Below are 18,867 nucleotides of genomic sequence, written 5' to 3'. Positions count from 1 at the left end.
GCATCCGCACAGTCTGGTCAGGATCCATGCTGGTCGCAAATGCACTATTTGCTTTTCTCATGACACAGCTCATATGAGCATTAAGCTGCTTTATAAACAAGTGTCTATGATTCAATGTATGTCTGCTTAAATTTTGCAAAGACTTAATGTGAGTGAAAACGAAAGGACACTTGGACAGGTGGCACAAAAATGACAGTAATTTTTGTAAACATTTTTGTAAAAAAAAAAAAAATTGTAAACATTTTTGTGAAAAATTTAGTAATGTGACATAATTTTCAGGTAGCCACCCCTGGGAACCAGACTTCTGATTTCAGAACCCTGATGTTATGCTACTGATACATAAAGTTTTTACCAAGCAGTTAGATTTATTTAATATTCATATTAGAGGCTTATGTTCAGTGTATGAAGTGAAAACTGAAGAAAACACTAGAGTTTGAATGTCATTCCGATCACTAGACAGGCAAGTCAACCCTGTGTCATATACATCACAAACATTACTCTTTCAGATAAGATATGCATTAAATTATGTTACAATAATAATTATTGATATTTGTTTTCAAAGATTGGGTGCAAAACGAAATTTTCAGTATGTCAAATGTAGATACTTTATTTAGATTTATTAATAATGTATATTTATCCATTAATTTAAAGATATTTTTATGTATTTTAGGATTTGCTTGAATTGTGTGTAGATGTGAGTTCAAGTTGTGTGGATTGTGCAAACACGTTAGCTGGCGAGATGGTTAACACATACAAGTTTCTGCCGAACCTTGCCGACAAGCAGCTACTGATAAAGTCAGTGTCGTCACAACTCCTGCAGTGCAAGCTGGTCCAGTATGTGCTTGAGTCACAGTACGATTGTAACCAAACTTTAGGTGTAGCATTTCCCGACTCCCTGGAAGATATTATACAGTGTTTCTTCAAGGTATTTGAAAGTCACATGACACATATTCTTGGATTTCTTCATTTTTTGTACTTGTGTAAAGATAAATCATTGATATTCTGTTATGTACCTCATTTTGCTTTACTGTAAAATCATTTAATTTCGTCGGCATGAAATTTCGTGGTTTTGTCCAAATTGCAACTTCGCGGGGGTATGAATTTGTGGATTTCTATTTTTGAACATTAAATGAATGGGAATCTTACTTGTTTGTTGTGATTGAATTTCATGGATTGACACAACCACAAAATCCACGAAAATAAGTCCTTCATGGATATTAATGATTTCACAGTATTTCAATATATGAAATTGGAAATTTAAATGGGAAATTTTCACTAGGGATTTCTGTTGCTATAGTCCTTGGCTGTATTCGCAAAAATAATGGAAGTACTTTATTTATCTAACGTATGTTCTCGCATATAAGGCGCACTGGCTTATAAGACACATGCCGACATTGGACATGCAATCTTAGGTCTTTTCCACTAACCCTTGATAAGACGGGGTCATTTTTTATATCAACAATGTCAAATATTTGTAGAAATGCATTATTTTTCGAACATGATGTGTTTTGGGAAAAATAAAATGGTAAAATGGCCGTTTTTTTTTTATATATATATTAAAATGCAAACTTCGGCCATTTAATTTTAAAATTATAATCAGCTTATGTACAATTATTTTTCTGTGATAAACACATTGAAATGAATCAGAAACGGAGAACTTACGTCTACAAAACAGCCAAAATTTTGCCGATATTTGCCGATGTTGCACAATGAAATAAAGTATTTTTAAAAATATATTTTTATGTATAATAAAATGCATATGAATAACTAAGATAGGGTGAAAATACATCTAGAAAAGATTGGCGTTATTCCCCAGGATTATTCAAAACTTTGCAGACTTGTTTAATAAAACATAAATCCTTTTTTGTATATAATAAAATACATTTTAGCTCCTAGGAAACGGCGAAATTACGTGTACAAATCGGCCTAAATTTTGACGATATTTGCTGATGTTACTCAACAAAATAAAATATAGTATTTTAAAATGTATTTTTATGTTTGATAAAATGCATTTAAATAACCAAGATTCGGCGAAAATACGTCTAGAAAAGATTATTCAAGAGTGTGCAGACTTGTTTTATAAAACGTAAAACTAAACAGAATGTTTTAAAATCCTATTTTATACATAATAAAATACTAGGAAACAGCAAAATTACGTCTACAAATCAGTCGAAATAATATCGCCGATTCTATTGCTGGACTTTCAAATATGACACGTGTCAGTCAATCATAGCTTGACATCTGCCGGTCAAATACAGGTATGCCCACTTCGATATATTACCCAATCATGTTCGAGTTGCGAGAAGCTAGGCATCTCTACATGCCCGTCATTTGGCAAGAAGATCAGTCCAAAATAATTTCTGTTCGCCATTCTTTGAAGATGCCGAAGTTTGACATCAATTAGTGTCAATCACAAAACTGTTTATTTGCTGATTTGAAGCATCAAATATTTCATAACGAGTGTGTTTTAACACTCTAAAACAGTTCTCTGTAATTGACGCCAATTAACTTTTAATTGTTTTCGGTTTGCGGACCGTGAAAATATTTCTATGTTCAGTTAATGTCCATTACAATTTACAAGTTAATTTAAAGCCAATACATTCTGGTGTTTTAAAAGGGAAAATAATACATTTGTAAAAAAAATATACTTTTGAATCGTAAAATAACTATCGATTTTTATAGCGGGCCGAAATACGGTACATGCCGTTACAGATTTTATCACTGCTATGCAAATGGCTGCCGAAAAAAGAAAGTAGCGGTTTGCAGTGACAGAAAAACAGATGTACTGAGCTTAATTAGAGGTTTTTTAAGATTTTCTTTTAATTTTCTTGTAGAACGCGCTTATAAGACGCATCCCACTCTTTGGCCGCCTGGAAATATGACTCCTAAAAATGCGTCCTATAAGCGGTTATGTACGGTATATATATAGCCCAGCCTATCTTTTTCATATAATGGCTGTATATTATATTATACCTTTACCAGCCTGAAATAATACACAAAGAGGCGCCTGAGAGTCTTCCATCACCAGAAAAAAAGCTAGAAAATCACCATATGACCTGTTACTGTGGTGATGTGATGCTGTATAGCTTTGGATTACATATGGGTCACCAAAGACATGGTCAAGATCACTGTTACTTAAAGCAGCATGCCTCCAGATCGTTTGACAACAACAAAAAAAATATTTTTTTAGATATCTTGAAATAAATGCTATGTTGCTTAAGAAGGCTTTAAAACTTAATTACTGACAAACTTTATGTTACGGAAACATGAAAATTTGCTGTTTTTACTATATTTACCATGAAAAATCGAAAAGTGTTTGTCACGCTTTTACTCCAGGTAAACTGTCTCAATTAAAAATATCTGTAGTTTGAAGTCATTATTCACTACTTAAGCTATAGCACTATTTGTTACAGCGACGGGAAAATGTCTTTATTGCCGTGTCGGTCCGGGGTTCGATTCCCGGCACGGTCATATTTTTTCCATGATTTGGAACTTCTGAAATATTTTAGAAACAAAAATTCATATTCTAATGTTTATAATATGACCAAACTTCAATTTGAAAGAAAGATTATTTTTTAGCCAAATCTGGAGGCATGCTGCTTTAAAGTAGAAATATTGTTTCTGCTCATTTACTTGAGTCAAGAATCACAAAATGACAAAACATTTGGTGTGTAGGTAGCTTATATGACGAGGGAGTTTGAAAATGCATATTGGGCACTAGGGTCAAGGTCAGTAGTACTAGAGATAGAAAAACTGCAGATGAAATTTGATTTGTAGGTAGTTTACATGAAGTGGGTGCTTTGGATTGCATATGGGACATTAGGGTCAAGGTCAAGCTCACTTGTTACTAAAAATAGAAGACACATTTTTAAACAACAGCTTCAATATGTTCTACTTCATGGAGGAACTTCAAGAACTTTAACATCCATGCCTGATGGGATACAGTCAGATATGTATAACAAAAACATTACCCTTTTGTTAAACAGAACATGATTGCTTGATGCAAAGATAGAAAACATGGTTTGAATTTCCAGGTTTCTTGTGTAAATTGTAATATTTTGTTGCAGGTGATGCCCCTAAAGAACCCCCTGACCCCTCCAACTACCCCTAATGACGATGTGTTTAGGGAAGATGATGGTCTATTGAACATGTTCTCGTCCGAAGTTACTGAAGAAATTGCCATTCTTCTGTACTTTGTTGTTGTCAGCTATCTTCAAGTTTCAAATGGTATGTTTTGACATGTCTAATTAAAATATTTATCTAGAATTTGTATGAAAAATTTGTGGAGGCTGGTAAAGGTATTTGATTTAAAACTGTCATCAGTTTTACATTAAAAACTTTCAAGACAGTTCTCTTCTGCCAGAAAATATTGCAACAGCATTCAAAAATCATTTTCTCGCCACTTAGCCTTACAGGGATAGTGCAGATCTATGTATCATGGATCTTGAGTTTAGTCTCCTGGCAATATGTATTTTCTAGGTAGAAGACGATATGTCCTCCATCTCTGATTAACCGCCTTGGTAGCCTAGTGGTAGAGCACCTGCTTCGAGTGCGGAAGGTCGTTGGTTCGATCCCTGGCCGCGTCATACCAAAGACCTGAAAAATGGTACTAGTAGCTTCCTCGCTTGGCGCTCCACATAAAGAGTACAATACTAGGACTGGTCAGCCTGGTGTCCGTATAATGTGACTGGGTGGGGTATTATGTCACATGTCTAGTGAGGCAGCAATATAAAGTTGGGCATTGTGTTTACTGCTATAAGCAGACACTATCGTTTATATGACTGAAAAATTGTTGAAAAAGATGTTAAACCCGAACACACACACACATACATAAGTCTGGAGGCAAGCCCCTTCAACTTGGTTGCTCCACTAATTGTTCTTATGCATAATATTTTAACCCAATTTTTATACGCCCGTTTGAAAAACGGGACGTATTATGGGAACGCCCCTGGCGGGCGGGCGGGTTGGCGGGCGGGCGGGCGGGTCCACAGACCTTGTCCGGAGCATATCTTCTACATGCATGAAGGGATTTTGATGAAACTTGGCACAGTTGTTCACCATCATGAGACGGAGTGTCATGCGCAAGAACCAGGTCCCTAGGTCTAAGGTCAAGGTCACACTTGGAGGTCAAAGGTCAAATTCAAGAATGACTTTGTCCGGAGCATATCTTCTTCATGCATAGAGGGATTTTGATGAAAGTTGGCACAATTGTTCATCATCATGAGAAGGAGTGTCATGCGCAAGAACCAGGTCCCTAGGTCTAAGGTCAAGGTCACACTTAGAGGTCAAAGGATACAAGAATGAAAACTTTGTCCGGAGCATTTCTTCTTCATGCATAGAGGGATTTTGATATAACTTGGCACAAATGTTCACCACCATGAGGCGAGTGTCATGCGCAAGAACCAGGTCTCTAGGTCTAAGGTCAAGGTCACACTTAGAGGTCAAAGGGATACAAGAATGAAACTTGTCCTGCGAGCATTTTATCTACTTCATGCTATAGAGGGATTTTGAGATAACTTGGCACAATGTTCACCACCACAAGACGTAGTTGTCTATGCGCAAGAACCAGGTCCTAGGTCTAAGGCAAGGTCACACTTAGAGCCAAAGGTCAGATACAAGAATGACTTTGTCCGAAGCATTTTTCTTCATGCACTGGAGGGATTTTGATCTAACTTGACACAATTATACACCATCATGAGACGAAGTGTCATGCGCAGTTCCCTTCATTAGAATTACTTCCCTTTGTTGTTACTATAAATAGCTTATATTGTAACTTTTTTATAATTGACCGTAGGGAAAAACCAAGACCACTTTTCTGTGGTACAACATAGATGTTACTTTCCAATTTTAGGTGTATTTTAAGGTATCTCTATCTGGTAAGGAGTTTTTTTGTGGACTTAGTTAGTTATTACTAAACAACCACAAAATTAAAATTCCATTTGCAAATACAGGTGCTAGAGTAAAGAAATTTGCTGTGACGGGCGTATATTGTGACATTCTTGCACTCTTGTTCTATGTATACCTTATGCTTAGGTCAGTGCCCGGCATACTGGACACTGTTTGGAGAAGGATGTATAAACATTACTTCAAAAGTCGGTACCTGGGCAGAAGGCATTGTGTTTACTGCTATAAGTAGACACCGTCATTTATGTGACTGAAAAATTCTTGGAAAAGACGTTAAACTTGAACACACACACTCCATCTCGGATTCATATGGAGAAGTTAAGTTGGCAGTTATTTAGGAAAAACAGATTAGTACTGCGGTAGAATCCAAGAACAGGTTAACTGCCCACTGTCTGGTGACTAAAATGCTGTTGAAAAATGATGCTTAATCCGTAACATAGAAACAAAAACCATTTGCCTCACTTGGAATTAAAGATGTACTTTGCTCTTATCATTAGATATTTATTTGAAATTCCATAAGGCTTGAAATCTTCCGTTGAAAACAGTTGAAATAGCTGTCCAAATAGATGTTATGCATAATTTCATGGTTGGAAAAGCACTACAGTAACTTTCAATAGAGCACATGAAGTTATACAGTTAAGAGTCATAAAAGGAGGTAATCAAACGTTATGGATTCATTAAAATTCTCTGTATGTTAATCAATATTCAGACTTGACTTTTGATAAATATTGGAGAAAACAATGATTGAGAAAAGGATTTAACAAGAAAACAATATATTTTATGTTCATTACAAAAAATGTGGCTGTCACTTGATAAAGCTTTTTTACTCTTGAATATCCAAGTGTATTTAACATTTCTAGATACAGTCAAATCTCGATATCTCGACTTCGGTTATTTCGATATCTCAACTAAATTTTCAGTCCCCAACTTTGAAATTTACTCTAATTGGACATCGGTTATCTCGAGTGGACATTTATCGTCTGCCAAAGAAGGTGCGAAAAACAAATAGTGTGGTTGTTCACTCAATGATCCTGATTAGAACCTGAAACCAGTTAACTGGCTCTAATGCGTCATTAATTGTTTGTTTGCAACGTAAGCTGTTTAAAGCGCGGATTAAGTATTTTGTATTGCATCGTGTCAAAACTGAGTGAATTTAATTGCATTTATAAACACCAAGAATTGAAGATTCTGTCTAATTAACATCTTCGTTACTGACGCATTAGATATTCTTCACAAATAATCACTAAAAACATATTAGATCTACCTTTCAATATTGTCAAACACTTGAGCCATGTTGGGAGTCAAGAACTTGCCCAAGCGCAAGTCTAAAGACTAGCAAAATTCCTAGAAGTTGAGGTAGCACTGTTGAAATGGTTCAACAGTGCAAGGTCACAAAACATCAGCGTCTATATACAGAAAAAACAAAAAAACAAACGTATATTTATCAAAACAAAACTTCATTACCCCACCTGCCAACCTAAGTTGACCTTCCTTCGGTTATCTTGATTTTTCGGTATCTCGACTTTTTTCCTTGGTCCCGACAAAGTCGAGATATCAAGATTTGACTGTATATAAACCAGCTTTATATGTAGAGCTGCAACAAGAAAGAAATGTCATATGTAGTCATTTATGAGTTGATTACTCACACAACATTTAATCTTTACCCTGCTGAATTACCAAAATGGACTGGTCTTTCATTCAATTTGGGCAATTTTATAATTTGAGGGGGTATTCACTGAGAATTTACAGACTGAATAGTGAACAATGCAGACCATCAGCTTGCACGAATGTGCAGGTTAATCTTGGTCTGCACTGGCTGCAAAGCTAGAATCACTTGGTACCAGCAGGTTTAAGGTTATGAAAGTAGAAAATTGTTAAGTGTTGAAAGGAAGAAGTAAGTCATTTTATCAATACAGAGTCATTATTAACATTTAAATGTTTCTTTTTATTTTTATTTCAGACAAAATGTACATGGCTCTACGTCTGCGTGTGAATTTGCCAGAGAGGAAGAAAAGATTGAGGACGGAAGATGTGGAGGAGTTAGGAAGAATGCACGAGCATGTTGATGACCTTGAACATCACTTTAGGTGTATGACCCCTGACCTCACAGAAAACACAGAACACTACCTTTTCTTAATGAGATGTCTGGGAGATCTTGGCCAAGTTAGTAATAATAATAAGTTTGGAATCTGTGGAAAGAAGGTCAGTGTAGCTGACTTAATCACTTGCCCTTCATTGCTGTTGGTCTGAAATGCTGTAAGGAATGTTAAATAATTATACACCAACAAAACGTAGTTTGGAGGGGGTATATAGGAGTGAGCTTGTCGGTCGGTCTGTCCGTCCGTTGGGTTTCATGGTTTCCAGATGATAACTCACGAAAGGCTTGACTGATTTAAATAATTTTTGGTACACAGGTGTAACATTGGAAAATACAGGTTAAGTTCACTTTGGGGTCAGTAGGTCAAAGGTCAAGGTCACATTGACTCGGAACGGTTTCCGGATGGTAACTTGAGAACGCTTAGGTCTAGGATAACAATTTTTTATACACATATGTAACATGATAAAATACAGGTCAAGTACGACTTTGGGGTCAGTAGGTCAAAGGTCAAGGTCACAGTGACCCTGAACGGTAATACGGTTTCTAGATGATTCTTGAGAATGCTTGGGCCTAGGATCATAAATTTTGGTACACAGGTGTAACAACCAGAAATACAGGTCAAATTCGACTTTAAGGTCAGTAGGTCAAAGGTCACAGTGACTCAGAACAGTTAAATGGTTTCCGGATGATAACTTGAGAACGCTTAGGTCTAGGATCATGAAAATTGATACAATTCTAGCCCCTTTTTGACCTAGAAATTGTGTTAATTTTGCATACAACCCATTATGAAGCTGTATTGCAGTAACAGCTGTATGAGTTAGATTGAAACTTTACACACAGCTGCCCACTCATCAACCCTAATCAGATGACCAAGTTTGAAATAAGATTTATTTGAATTTTATGTAAGTTATAGCTCTTTTTCATCTTACTGATAGATCAACACATTTAAAACCTTTTTATGCCCCCGGCATCTACTGATGTGGGAGGCAATAGTGATTGTCCTGTCCGTCCATATTTCGTCCGTCCGTCCATACGAGGTTAACCAATTGGGACCGTTTCGTCTAGCATCAAAACACCTAACTAGAATGACTTGATACTAATGCAGTTGTAACCTGTGACCATTCCTCATCTTCAGACATCACCTGACCTCAGTTTGACCTTGACCTTTAACTTGACCTTGTTTTGGACTTTGCTTTATATCGACAAGGATGCCACTGGGGGCACCAAGCGTTTATTGAACACAGCTCCTTGTTTAAGGAGTATTTCTGTATTGTGTGAATGTATAATGTTCGGAAATTTTTAATGAAAGTAACTGAATTTATGTTAATCTTGTCAAGTTATAGCCCTTGTTTGACTAAGAAGCTGTCGAATAGTCAAGTGTGCTGTCTCACAGGCGGTTTTTGTTCTGTTGCTAGAGGTTGTTGCTAAAGAAAGGTCAATCTCTATAATAGGATGATTTTCCAGTGTCAGTATTTAGAGCGAGTACAGGTATCCAGGTACCTGGCCTAGAACCTTACAACAAATCACTAGTCTCAAAAAGCAGAAAATTTAATTTTAATGTATTCAGGTTTGTAGACATTATGAATATTTTATGAACAGTTTGTTTGGAGAAGTATGGAAATATAAATGAATTGTCATTTGTAACAAGAGATTTTGTCCCTGACATGTGCTGTTGATAATTGTGACAAGGTCAAAGTATATGGTTGTTCAGCACATTCTGCAACAATTAAATTTTTATGACTTTATTATATCATTGATTTCATTTTATATCCACATCAGTTCAGATAGAATCAGCAGTAATTGAATATTGTAGTTTATTTAGTTTTGCATGCTGAGGCATTCAGTTTGTAAAACTGATTCAGCTCTCTATGTCAATTTAAGTAGATTTCTTACCCCGCTCCACCCTTCTTTGCCACCATACATAAAGCCAGGTGAAATAAAAACTTTCTACGGAGAAACAGTTCTTTGAGCAGGTTGCTTTGTAACTTATACAAAGTATTGAGGGTTATATTGGAGTCGCACATGTCTGTCCATTGGTCTTTCTGTCCCTCCATCGTGTTCGCTAAATATCTTTTGAACTGTTGGAAAGATTTTTATAAAACTAGCATCAATTGTTAACTTCATCAAGTGCAGAGTGCACAACCTAGGTCACTAGGTCAAAGGTCATGGTCACACTTGGAGGTCAATGGTCAAATAGCATACCAGTAACTTGATGATCGCTCCGTATCTTAACCGCTGGGAAGATTTTCATAAAACTAGCAGCAGATACTTGTATTACCTTCATCAAGATGACTTGCAGCATGTACAGCCTAGGTCACCACAGTCCAAGGTCAAGGTCACACATGATGGTCAAAGGTCATGAATCATGATCACAATATTTTACTTTCCCTGTATCAAAGTGCTGTCTGGGTGTATTAATCCCCTTTAGTGATAGCTCTGGTTTAGTTTGTGCTAACATGTGACTGCAAGTCTCTGCAACAAAGGGCAGAGCCAGTTGTGTCTATGGCTAAGCCTCTAACCCTTCTGTAACTGCCACATAGCTGCCTGCTAATCTTTTTTTTTTCTCTTTTTGTTTTAGGTACAGCAAGAGTAATACTATATTAGGATTGTACACCCGTCCAGTATTTGTGGAAGGTTCTATATTACATCTTGTTACTTGAAAGAGGAGAGGTCGCTATTTTGAGAAAGGGAGAGTTGAGGAATTTTGAAACAAAGAGTCCTTTTTCTGCAACCTCTGAAAAAAAAATATATCTGGAAGATTGGAAGAGTTGTTATCTTTGAAGACATATGGAAACTTCAGATGGTGAAGTGATAGGAACTGGAACAGTTTTAATTCTGACACCCCTGCAGATTGTTTATATATGGATAAGTTGAGAGGAGAGAACATTCCTACACAGGTAGATGCTGAAAGATAGAGACTACATAGCTGCAGCTATCTCTACAGCATATTTACCTGATTCTGTATTGTAATGAAAATAAGTTTATTTTACAAAAAAAGGGTAAAATGGATTAATAGAAGGAGTGTAATTGATTTCCTGCTACCCCTATTGCTAACATTATATGGTTCTATATTGTAAAGGAGTTACAGTCCATTTCTGTAAAAGGGGTAAAATGGATTATTGTAAATTTATATAGGCTTTCCTGCTATCCCTATTCTGCATATTAAACAATTCTGTTTTGAGGGAAGTACATTCTGCAGGAAAAGGTAAAATTCATCACATGAATTCAGTCCAAAGGGAGGAATCTGATTCATTAGAAAGTAAATTAGTTTTACACTAGCTCAGGATTGAGATCTCACTCGTGTAAAAAAAAATGAAGAGGGCAAAACAACCTCACAGGATTAATTGTGAGGTAAAAAGACACAGTGCCTTTTGAAAGTATTAATTTTGAAACAATAATGTTTAACTGCTCAAATACATAACACATTTCACCCAAAACATCATTTTATAGAAATCCTTTTTATAGAAAAAAGTGCTAAAATGTTATTGTTTTTCACTCTTATATTAACCTTATCTGTATTATGAATAACCGGTAGCTATTCTAAGATAATTTAGACATAAGAGAGGTTGGGATTTCAATATGCATACATGTAAAATTATAATTTGTGTTGACCATAAATTTTGTGCTAGATTAATAGTTTGGCTTGCTACACAATATTTACATTTGCCTTATTTTTTTCCATTGAAAATTATGATGTTCATTTTGTATGAACAGCAAAAGGAAAGGTGCAAAAGTTACGACAAAACTGCTTAGTGATAACAGACCGCTGTTTGGACCAACGTCCGCTTATAGTCAAGGAGAACATTCCTTAGATGACGTCATAGTTATTCCGTCTGGTAAACAGGTGGCCGGGAAGCTGATTTTTAATGTTAAATGCAACAAAATATATGCAGTTTATAATGTAACCTTGTTTACAGATGGAAAGGAAATATGATATATATATATATATATATATATATATATATATATATATATATGAAATGAATTTTTTTTTTTGGAGTTCATGCGAAATGAACGACAGAATAGGATCAGCAAATTAAACATGAATCGCTAGCACGATTCATTGATTTGCCGATACTGTTCTGTCATTCAGTTCATGTGAACAAAGAAAAAATAATTTTATTTCTTAATTAACATACACAATATTGAACTTCAAAGTTCTGTTTTGTATGTTTCCCTTAACCTTTAGCCTGCTGGCGGCAAGTGTACCTTTGCGACCAGTGCAGATCAAGATCAGCCTGCACATCCATGCAGTCTGATCATGGTCTGCACTATTCAGTCAGTAAATTTTCAGTGATCACCCCTTCAAATAACAAATGGTATTGTCCAAATTGAATAATGGACCAGTCCATTTTAGAAATTTAGAAGGCTAAAGGTTAAGATAGTGCACCTATAATGACTCTTTGCAGTTTTCATGTGTTAACATATTCTTGTTGGGCAGGTTGGTAATCTTCAGAAGTAAACATATCTTAACATGCATATGGCTTCCTGGGAAAAAAATAGCGAATACCAGAATCAAATATGAAGAATATGTAATTTGCCAATTGTTTTTAGCAGTCCACTACCTAAACGTTTTGTCTACAAAACTGGATTTTCAATTAATGTTAACACCTTAGACACTTAGTGAATTATATATGAAAGCAATACTTAACATACAGTATTACCTATTCCAGTATGAAGTCTCAGCCTCTCTGTTATGTAAATATTGACCTATTTTTTCATGCTTTCATATATTATGACTGTGTTAAGTCGTTCCTGCTGTGTGTTTTAAAGAGAAATTAAGAGGTTAAGTGTAATATTTTGACTTGTTGTCCTTGTTAACATTATGGATGAACATGACAGTCAGGTTATAAACATTTCTGTTTAATAAACTTTATCAGTCGACTTGTACAATTGAAACTCATCCAATATGCCAAATCCTGCATACATGGCAAATAATTGAGTTCCGCTGTGCAAAACACAACTTTAGGGCTTTATGACTGTTTGATATGTTTTTAACGCAGTCCGATCCAGAAAGCTTGTCATATACATACAAGTGCTGAAATAATTAAACAGTCAGCGTGTTCATGTGGGGATAAATAAGCAGTGTGGATGTGCATTGGTCTGGATCCTTGCTGGTCACAAAGTCCTTACTTATTTGGGTTTTTTTCCAAAGCGGTGTTCAGTTATTTATGTTAATGTTAAAAGATATGGTTTTCTAGTATTTTTGATCGAAAGCATTTAGTGTAAATGTTGAGCAATATCCAGGCTTTCTGAATAACCATCTCGTCAAATGTTGTATGCTTCTATTTAGCAGAAATTTTTGTGTAAAGATATGAAATCCATTTAAAGCGATTCAAATCTTTATTTACTTTAAAGGTGGTGGCATTATTTTCAATGAAATATCCAATTTTCATATAATTTTCTTGTCTCTGATTTTTTGGTGGGTTTAATATGGGGGTTACCTGCTTGAATAAGATATAAATGACTGTTGCAGTATTCTTTTATAAGCATCTCATTAAAGTCTCTTAAGATAGAGCATTATTTTTTCACTTTTTGTATTTTTGGATTAGACTGATACTTAAGCTTGTTATTTCTTTTGTTTTGTTTTTGTGTATTTGTTTATTTTTCTTTTGCCTTTTGTACAATTTATTGATGTCGGAGATTTGACACTGAATATCGAAGGCTGAATGGAAAACTACAGTAAATCCTTTCTTTTTATATGTGTTGCCATAGTTTTCCATTCACGCCTCAATATATCTTCATAAATCGAATATTGCTTTTTAGCTCTACTTTACTTTGGCCAAGCTGAGCTATTAGTATAGGTGGAGCGTCCGTCATCCATCATCCCTGCATCATCATTTTACTTAAACATCTTCTCCTTTGAAACTATCGGTAAGAATTACACCAAACTTGGTCAGTAGCAGCCTGGCATGGACCTCTATCAGGTTTTTTTAGGGACCGCTAGAGCTAAAAATAGAAAAAACCTTTAAAGAACTTCTTCTCATGAACCACTTGATGGATCTTCATTAAACTTGGTCTGTAGCATCATTATAAGGTCCTCTTCCAATTTTATTCAAATGGGGATACTTGACCTCTTTTAAGGGCTGCTAGACCTAAAATTAGAAATACCTTTTAACTACATCTTCTGAACTGCTAGATGGACTTTCATCAAACTTGATCTGTAGCATCATTATAAGATCCTTTCCCAAGTTGATTCAGATGGGGGCACTTGGCCCCTTTTAGGTGCCACTAGAGCTAAAAATAGAAAAAACCTTCAAAAGACTTCTTCTTGGGACCTGCTGGATAGATCTTCATCAGACTTGGTCTGTAGCATTATTATAAGGTCCTCTTCCAATTTTATACATATGGGGGCACATGGCCCCTTTCAGGGGCCGCTAGAGCTAAAGTTAGAAAAACCTTTAAACGACTTCTTCTCATGAACTGCTGGATGGATCTTCATCATACCTGGTTTGTAGCATTGTTATAAGGTCCTCTCCAAATTCTGTTCAAATGAAACGATTGCTCCCTTTTGGGGGCTACCAGAGCTAAAATTAGATATGCATTTAAATGACTTTATCTCATGTACTGTTTGATGGATCTTCATCAAACCTGTTGTAGCAGATCATTTAAAGGTCCTTTCTATAATTTGTTCGATTGGGGGCATTTGGCCTGTTTCATTATGGCCCCCTTTGAAGGAGGAGGGGTATATTGTTTTGCAGATGTTGGTCGGTTGGTCTGTCGGTCAGTCGGTATGTAGACCAATTGGTTTCCGGATGATAACTCAAGAACACTGGTGCCTAGGATCATGAAAGTTAATAGGGAGGTTGGTCATGACCATCAGATGACCCCTATTGATTTTGAGGCCAGTAGGTCAAAGGTCAAGGTCACAGTGACCCGGAACAGTTAAACCATTTCCGGGCGATAACTTGAGAGTGCTTGGGCCTAGGATCATGAAATCTGATAGGGAGGTGACCAGCAGTTGACCCCTATTGATTTTGAGGTCAGTAGGTCAGAGTTTAAGGTCACAGTGACCCGGAGCAATTAAACCATTTCCAGACAATAACTTGAGAATACTTGGGCCTAGGATCACGAAACCTAATGGGGAGGTTGATCATGACCAGCAGATGACCCCTATTGATTTTGAGGTCAGTAGGTCAAAGGTTAAGGTCACATTGATGCAGAACAGTAGCACATTTTTTGGCCAAATAACTCTAAAGAAAATGCTTTGGTTTAAGATCACATTTGTTATAGAGGTCACTTATGACTGGTAAATGACCCATAATTATTGATTTGAGGTTAGTACGTCAAATGTCCAGTACACTGTGAACAAATAATTTCTGTTCCTTGTGCAGTTACTGAATGCATCAAGGGGGGCATTTCGTGTTCTACAAGCTCTTGTTGGCCATTAGAGCTAAAAATAGAAATACCTTTAAAAGACTTCTTCTAATGAACTGCTTGATGGATCTTCATCAGACTTGGCCTGTAGTATCATTAGAATGTCCTCTCCAAATTTTATTTAGATGGATTTAGTTAGCCCCACCAGGACTAAAAATAAAAAAATACTTTCAACATCTACTTTTCATGAACTGCTTGATGGATTTTCATCAATCTATATCAGTAGCATCTATATAAGGTCCTCTCCAAAATTTGTTGATTTGAAGGTGCTTGGGCCCTTTTAGGGGCAGCTAGTGTTAAAACTAAAAATGCCTTTAAATGGATTCTTATGAACCGCTTGATGAATCAAACGTGATTTGTAGCATCATTGTAAGGTTCTTTAATAAGTTTGTTCAGCTGGAGACACTTGGTCCCTTTTTTGGACTGCTAGAGTTAAAAATAGAAATACTTCAACGAACTTCTTCTCATTAACTCCTTGGTGGGTCTTCTTTAAACCTTGTCTGGAGCATCATTATAAGGTCCTTTACCATGTTTGTTCAGAGTGGGGCACTTGGCCCCATTTGGTCTGTAACATCATTATAAGGTCTTATGTCAAATTTGTTCAAATGGGGGCCCTTGGGGCCCTTTTAGGAGCCACTAGAGTTACAACAGAAATACCTTTAAATGATTTTATCTGATGGTTATGCGTTTTTGTTTTTTTTGCATAACAGCAAAATATAGAATTTATTTAAATAACTTGTTTTAATGAACAGCTTAAAAGATTTTCACCAAACCTAGTTAGAAGCAAAGTCAGATGGTTAAGGTTTTCTTCAGGTGAGCGACTTGGGGCCCATTTTGGCCTCTTGTTTTGTATAATTTTATTAATGTCAGAGATTAGATATAAGAATCAAATGGCATTACACTAACTTATATTGAATAAAATGTTGATGCAAATCTTCACCTTATACACACGCTCATCAGATTATCACAACATGCTTTCATATTTGAATATACATGAATATTTTGTTTTAAATGGACCCCCCCTACAGATATATGTCACGGTATTGAAATTTTCAACACGGGAAACAGCATCTGAAAAAAAAACTGAACTAATGACTTAGTAGGGCCTGTTATTTAACCTTTAGCCTGCTGAAGGCAAGCGATTTTGCCTTTGCGACCAGTGCAGACCAAGGTCAGCCTGCATGACCATGCAGGTTGACCTTGGTCTGCAGTGTTTGCTGTTCAGTCAGTAAATTTTCAGTTAACACCCCTTCAAATTGTCACCTTAATTCTAGAGTGATGCAAGTCCATTTTTGGCAAAATTGAGATTTTAGTGTCATTAGGTATGTCTCTGTTTTTGTGGCCTTGTAGAACTAACATAAACAGGCTAAATTTTAGTTCAACAAGACTGTAAGTAGTATAAAGTCATTGACACGCAAATCTTTAAACGTCATTTCCCAAAAACTATCAAAAAGGAAGTTACGGCATTGTGGAAATAAGGCGACGAAATAATAAATGGTACTGCCCAAATTGAATGATAGACCAGTCCATTTCAGAAATTTAGCAGGGTCAAAGTTAAGCCTATATGTTTTTGGTAAATTGTGAAATACAGCTTTCATTTTGTGTCACAATTTTACTGCATTGCTTCTGTGTCAGACACTTTTTGTACATATATCATATATACTTTAATAGATGACTACTGCAAATTCCGACACATTGTTTTTGTTTTTTGTTTTTACAGTAACTAATTCTATCATAAAATTGCTGTTCTTTACTTGTTAAGGGATGTTTTAACAGGAGAGCAATTATATATGAAGAGAAGTGTGTTAAAACACCTTTAATATTGACTTGTATCTTAAGTTCTTTGTTTGCGGATGAAAGCCACTCTGCTAAGAATTTGTGATGCACAAAACAAGCTGAACTCCATTACATTTGAATCTACACTAAAGTCATATTTAAAGAATAACATAGTAAATATTTTAAACATCTTTGGTTTATAAGGTAGCACACGAAGATATAGATCAGTACAAAGTACAAATGATACATCTTAATTTTAAATGTGGCCTTCTTAAAAAAAAAAAAAAAAAAAAAACAATTTACACTATCACATACATGTATATACAGAAAGAGTTTCAAAATGATAATTTTTCTGTCTCCCACATATTTTTTTGACTTGGTAACCTCGAAAATCAAATAAAAAGGCCAGAGGAAATGAAAACAGCCCCTTCTATATCAGCTACAAAAAAATGTATTGAAACCTATCCTCTTGATATGGAATGATATCTCAGAAATTATAACATTAGCTTTGCCAGCTAGGTAGCCTAGACTCTAGAGATTTATTGAGCAACATGTTGAAGTACACACTGACCCAGTCCGACTCCAGCATCCTTTAGAAAGAAAATAAGACGAAGAATTACAGCAAAGCTTTAAGCTTTTTTAGCTTACCTGTACAAAGGACAAGCGATTTTTGTGATCGCGCGTGTTCCGTGTCCGTGTCCGTCCGTGCGTCGTGCGTTCGTCCGCCGTAAATTTTGCTTGTGACCACCTAAGGTCACATTTTTCATGGATCTTTATGAAATTGGTCAGAATGTTCATCTGATATATCTAGTCAATTTCGAATACTGGTCACGTGCCGTCAAAACTGGGTCAGTAGTCTAAAAATAGAAAAACCTTGTGACCTCTCTAGCCAATATATTCACAAGATCTCAATGAAATTTGGTCTGAATGATTCACCTTTGAATCTAGGCTCATTCGAAACTGGGTCACGTAGGGTCTAAAACTAGGTCATAGGTCAAATAAAAAATCATTGTGACCTCACTAAGGCCATATTTTTCATGAGATCTTCATGAATTTGGTCAAATATTATACTTGATGATGACTCTAGTCAAGTTCGAAACTGGGTCACGTAGGTTCAAAAACTAGGTCATTAGTCATAAAATAGAAACCTTGTGACCTCTTAAGGGCCATATTTCTCAAGCATCTTCATGAAAATTGTCAGAATGTTCACTTGATTGATATCTAGGTCAAGTTCGAAACTGGCCACGTGGGTTAAAACTAGGTCAGAATCTACAAATAGAAAAACATTGTGACCTCTCTAAGGCCATAATTTAATGAGATCTTCATGAATATTGGTCAGTAATAGTTCACACTGATGATATCAGGTCAAGTCGAAACTGGGTCATGTGGTCAAAAACTAGGTCATAATCTAAAAATAGAAAAAAACCTGAACCCTCTATGCCTATTCTCAATGTGATCATCAGAAAATTGTCAAATGTTCACCTTGATGATATCTAGGTCAAGTTCGAACTGGTCATGACGTCAAAAACTAGGTCATAGGTCTAAAAATAGAAAACACCTTGCTGACCTCTCAAAGTGCAATATTTTCAATGGATCTTCATAGGAAAATTGGTCAGAATGTTTACCTTGAAGATAATCTAGGTTCAAGTTCGAAACTGGTCACGTGAGTACAAACCTAGGTCAGCAGATCTAAAATAGAAAAACCGTGACTT

The 18,867-nt window shown here is 35.9% G+C and overlaps 1 protein-coding gene across 2 annotated transcripts; it reads left to right on the top strand.

The window, feature by feature from the left end:
• The first annotated feature begins 650 nt into the window (after positions 1-650).
• On the top strand, positions 651-17,070 carry LOC123546925 (uncharacterized). Of its 2 annotated transcripts, none has more exons than XM_053551276.1 (4): positions 651-925; positions 4,068-4,227; positions 7,865-8,106; positions 10,581-17,070. In XM_053551276.1, exons 1-4 carry the CDS (start codon positions 740-742, stop codon positions 10,593-10,595), a joined length of 603 nt encoding a protein of 200 aa, XP_053407251.1. In that variant the 5' UTR covers positions 651-739; the 3' UTR covers positions 10,596-17,070. The 2 variants fall into 2 exon arrangements, with proteins under 2 accessions (XP_053407251.1, XP_053407252.1); XM_053551277.1 differs by having other exon boundaries at positions 652-925; positions 7,865-8,067.
• Positions 17,071-18,867: the final 1,797 nt, after the last annotated feature.

This window comes from Mercenaria mercenaria, chromosome 9 (genome assembly GCF_021730395.1).
Source record: "Mercenaria mercenaria strain notata chromosome 9, MADL_Memer_1, whole genome shotgun sequence".
NCBI lineage: Eukaryota > Metazoa > Mollusca > Bivalvia > Venerida > Veneridae > Mercenaria > Mercenaria mercenaria.
This window is presented reverse-complemented; position numbering and strand designations above follow the sequence as displayed.

Excerpts from the sequence above, each read along its gene's own strand:
- LOC123546925 (XM_053551276.1), top strand. The coding sequence starts at position 740 with ATGGTTAACACATACAAGTTTCTGCCGAACCTTGCCGACAAGCAGCTA. Across the intron at positions 926-4,067 it reads TTATACAGTGTTTCTTCAAG|GTGATGCCCCTAAAGAACCC; the intron begins GTATTTGAAAGT and ends ATTTTGTTGCAG. Across the intron at positions 4,228-7,864 it reads CTATCTTCAAGTTTCAAATG|ACAAAATGTACATGGCTCTA; the intron begins GTATGTTTTGAC and ends TTTTTATTTCAG.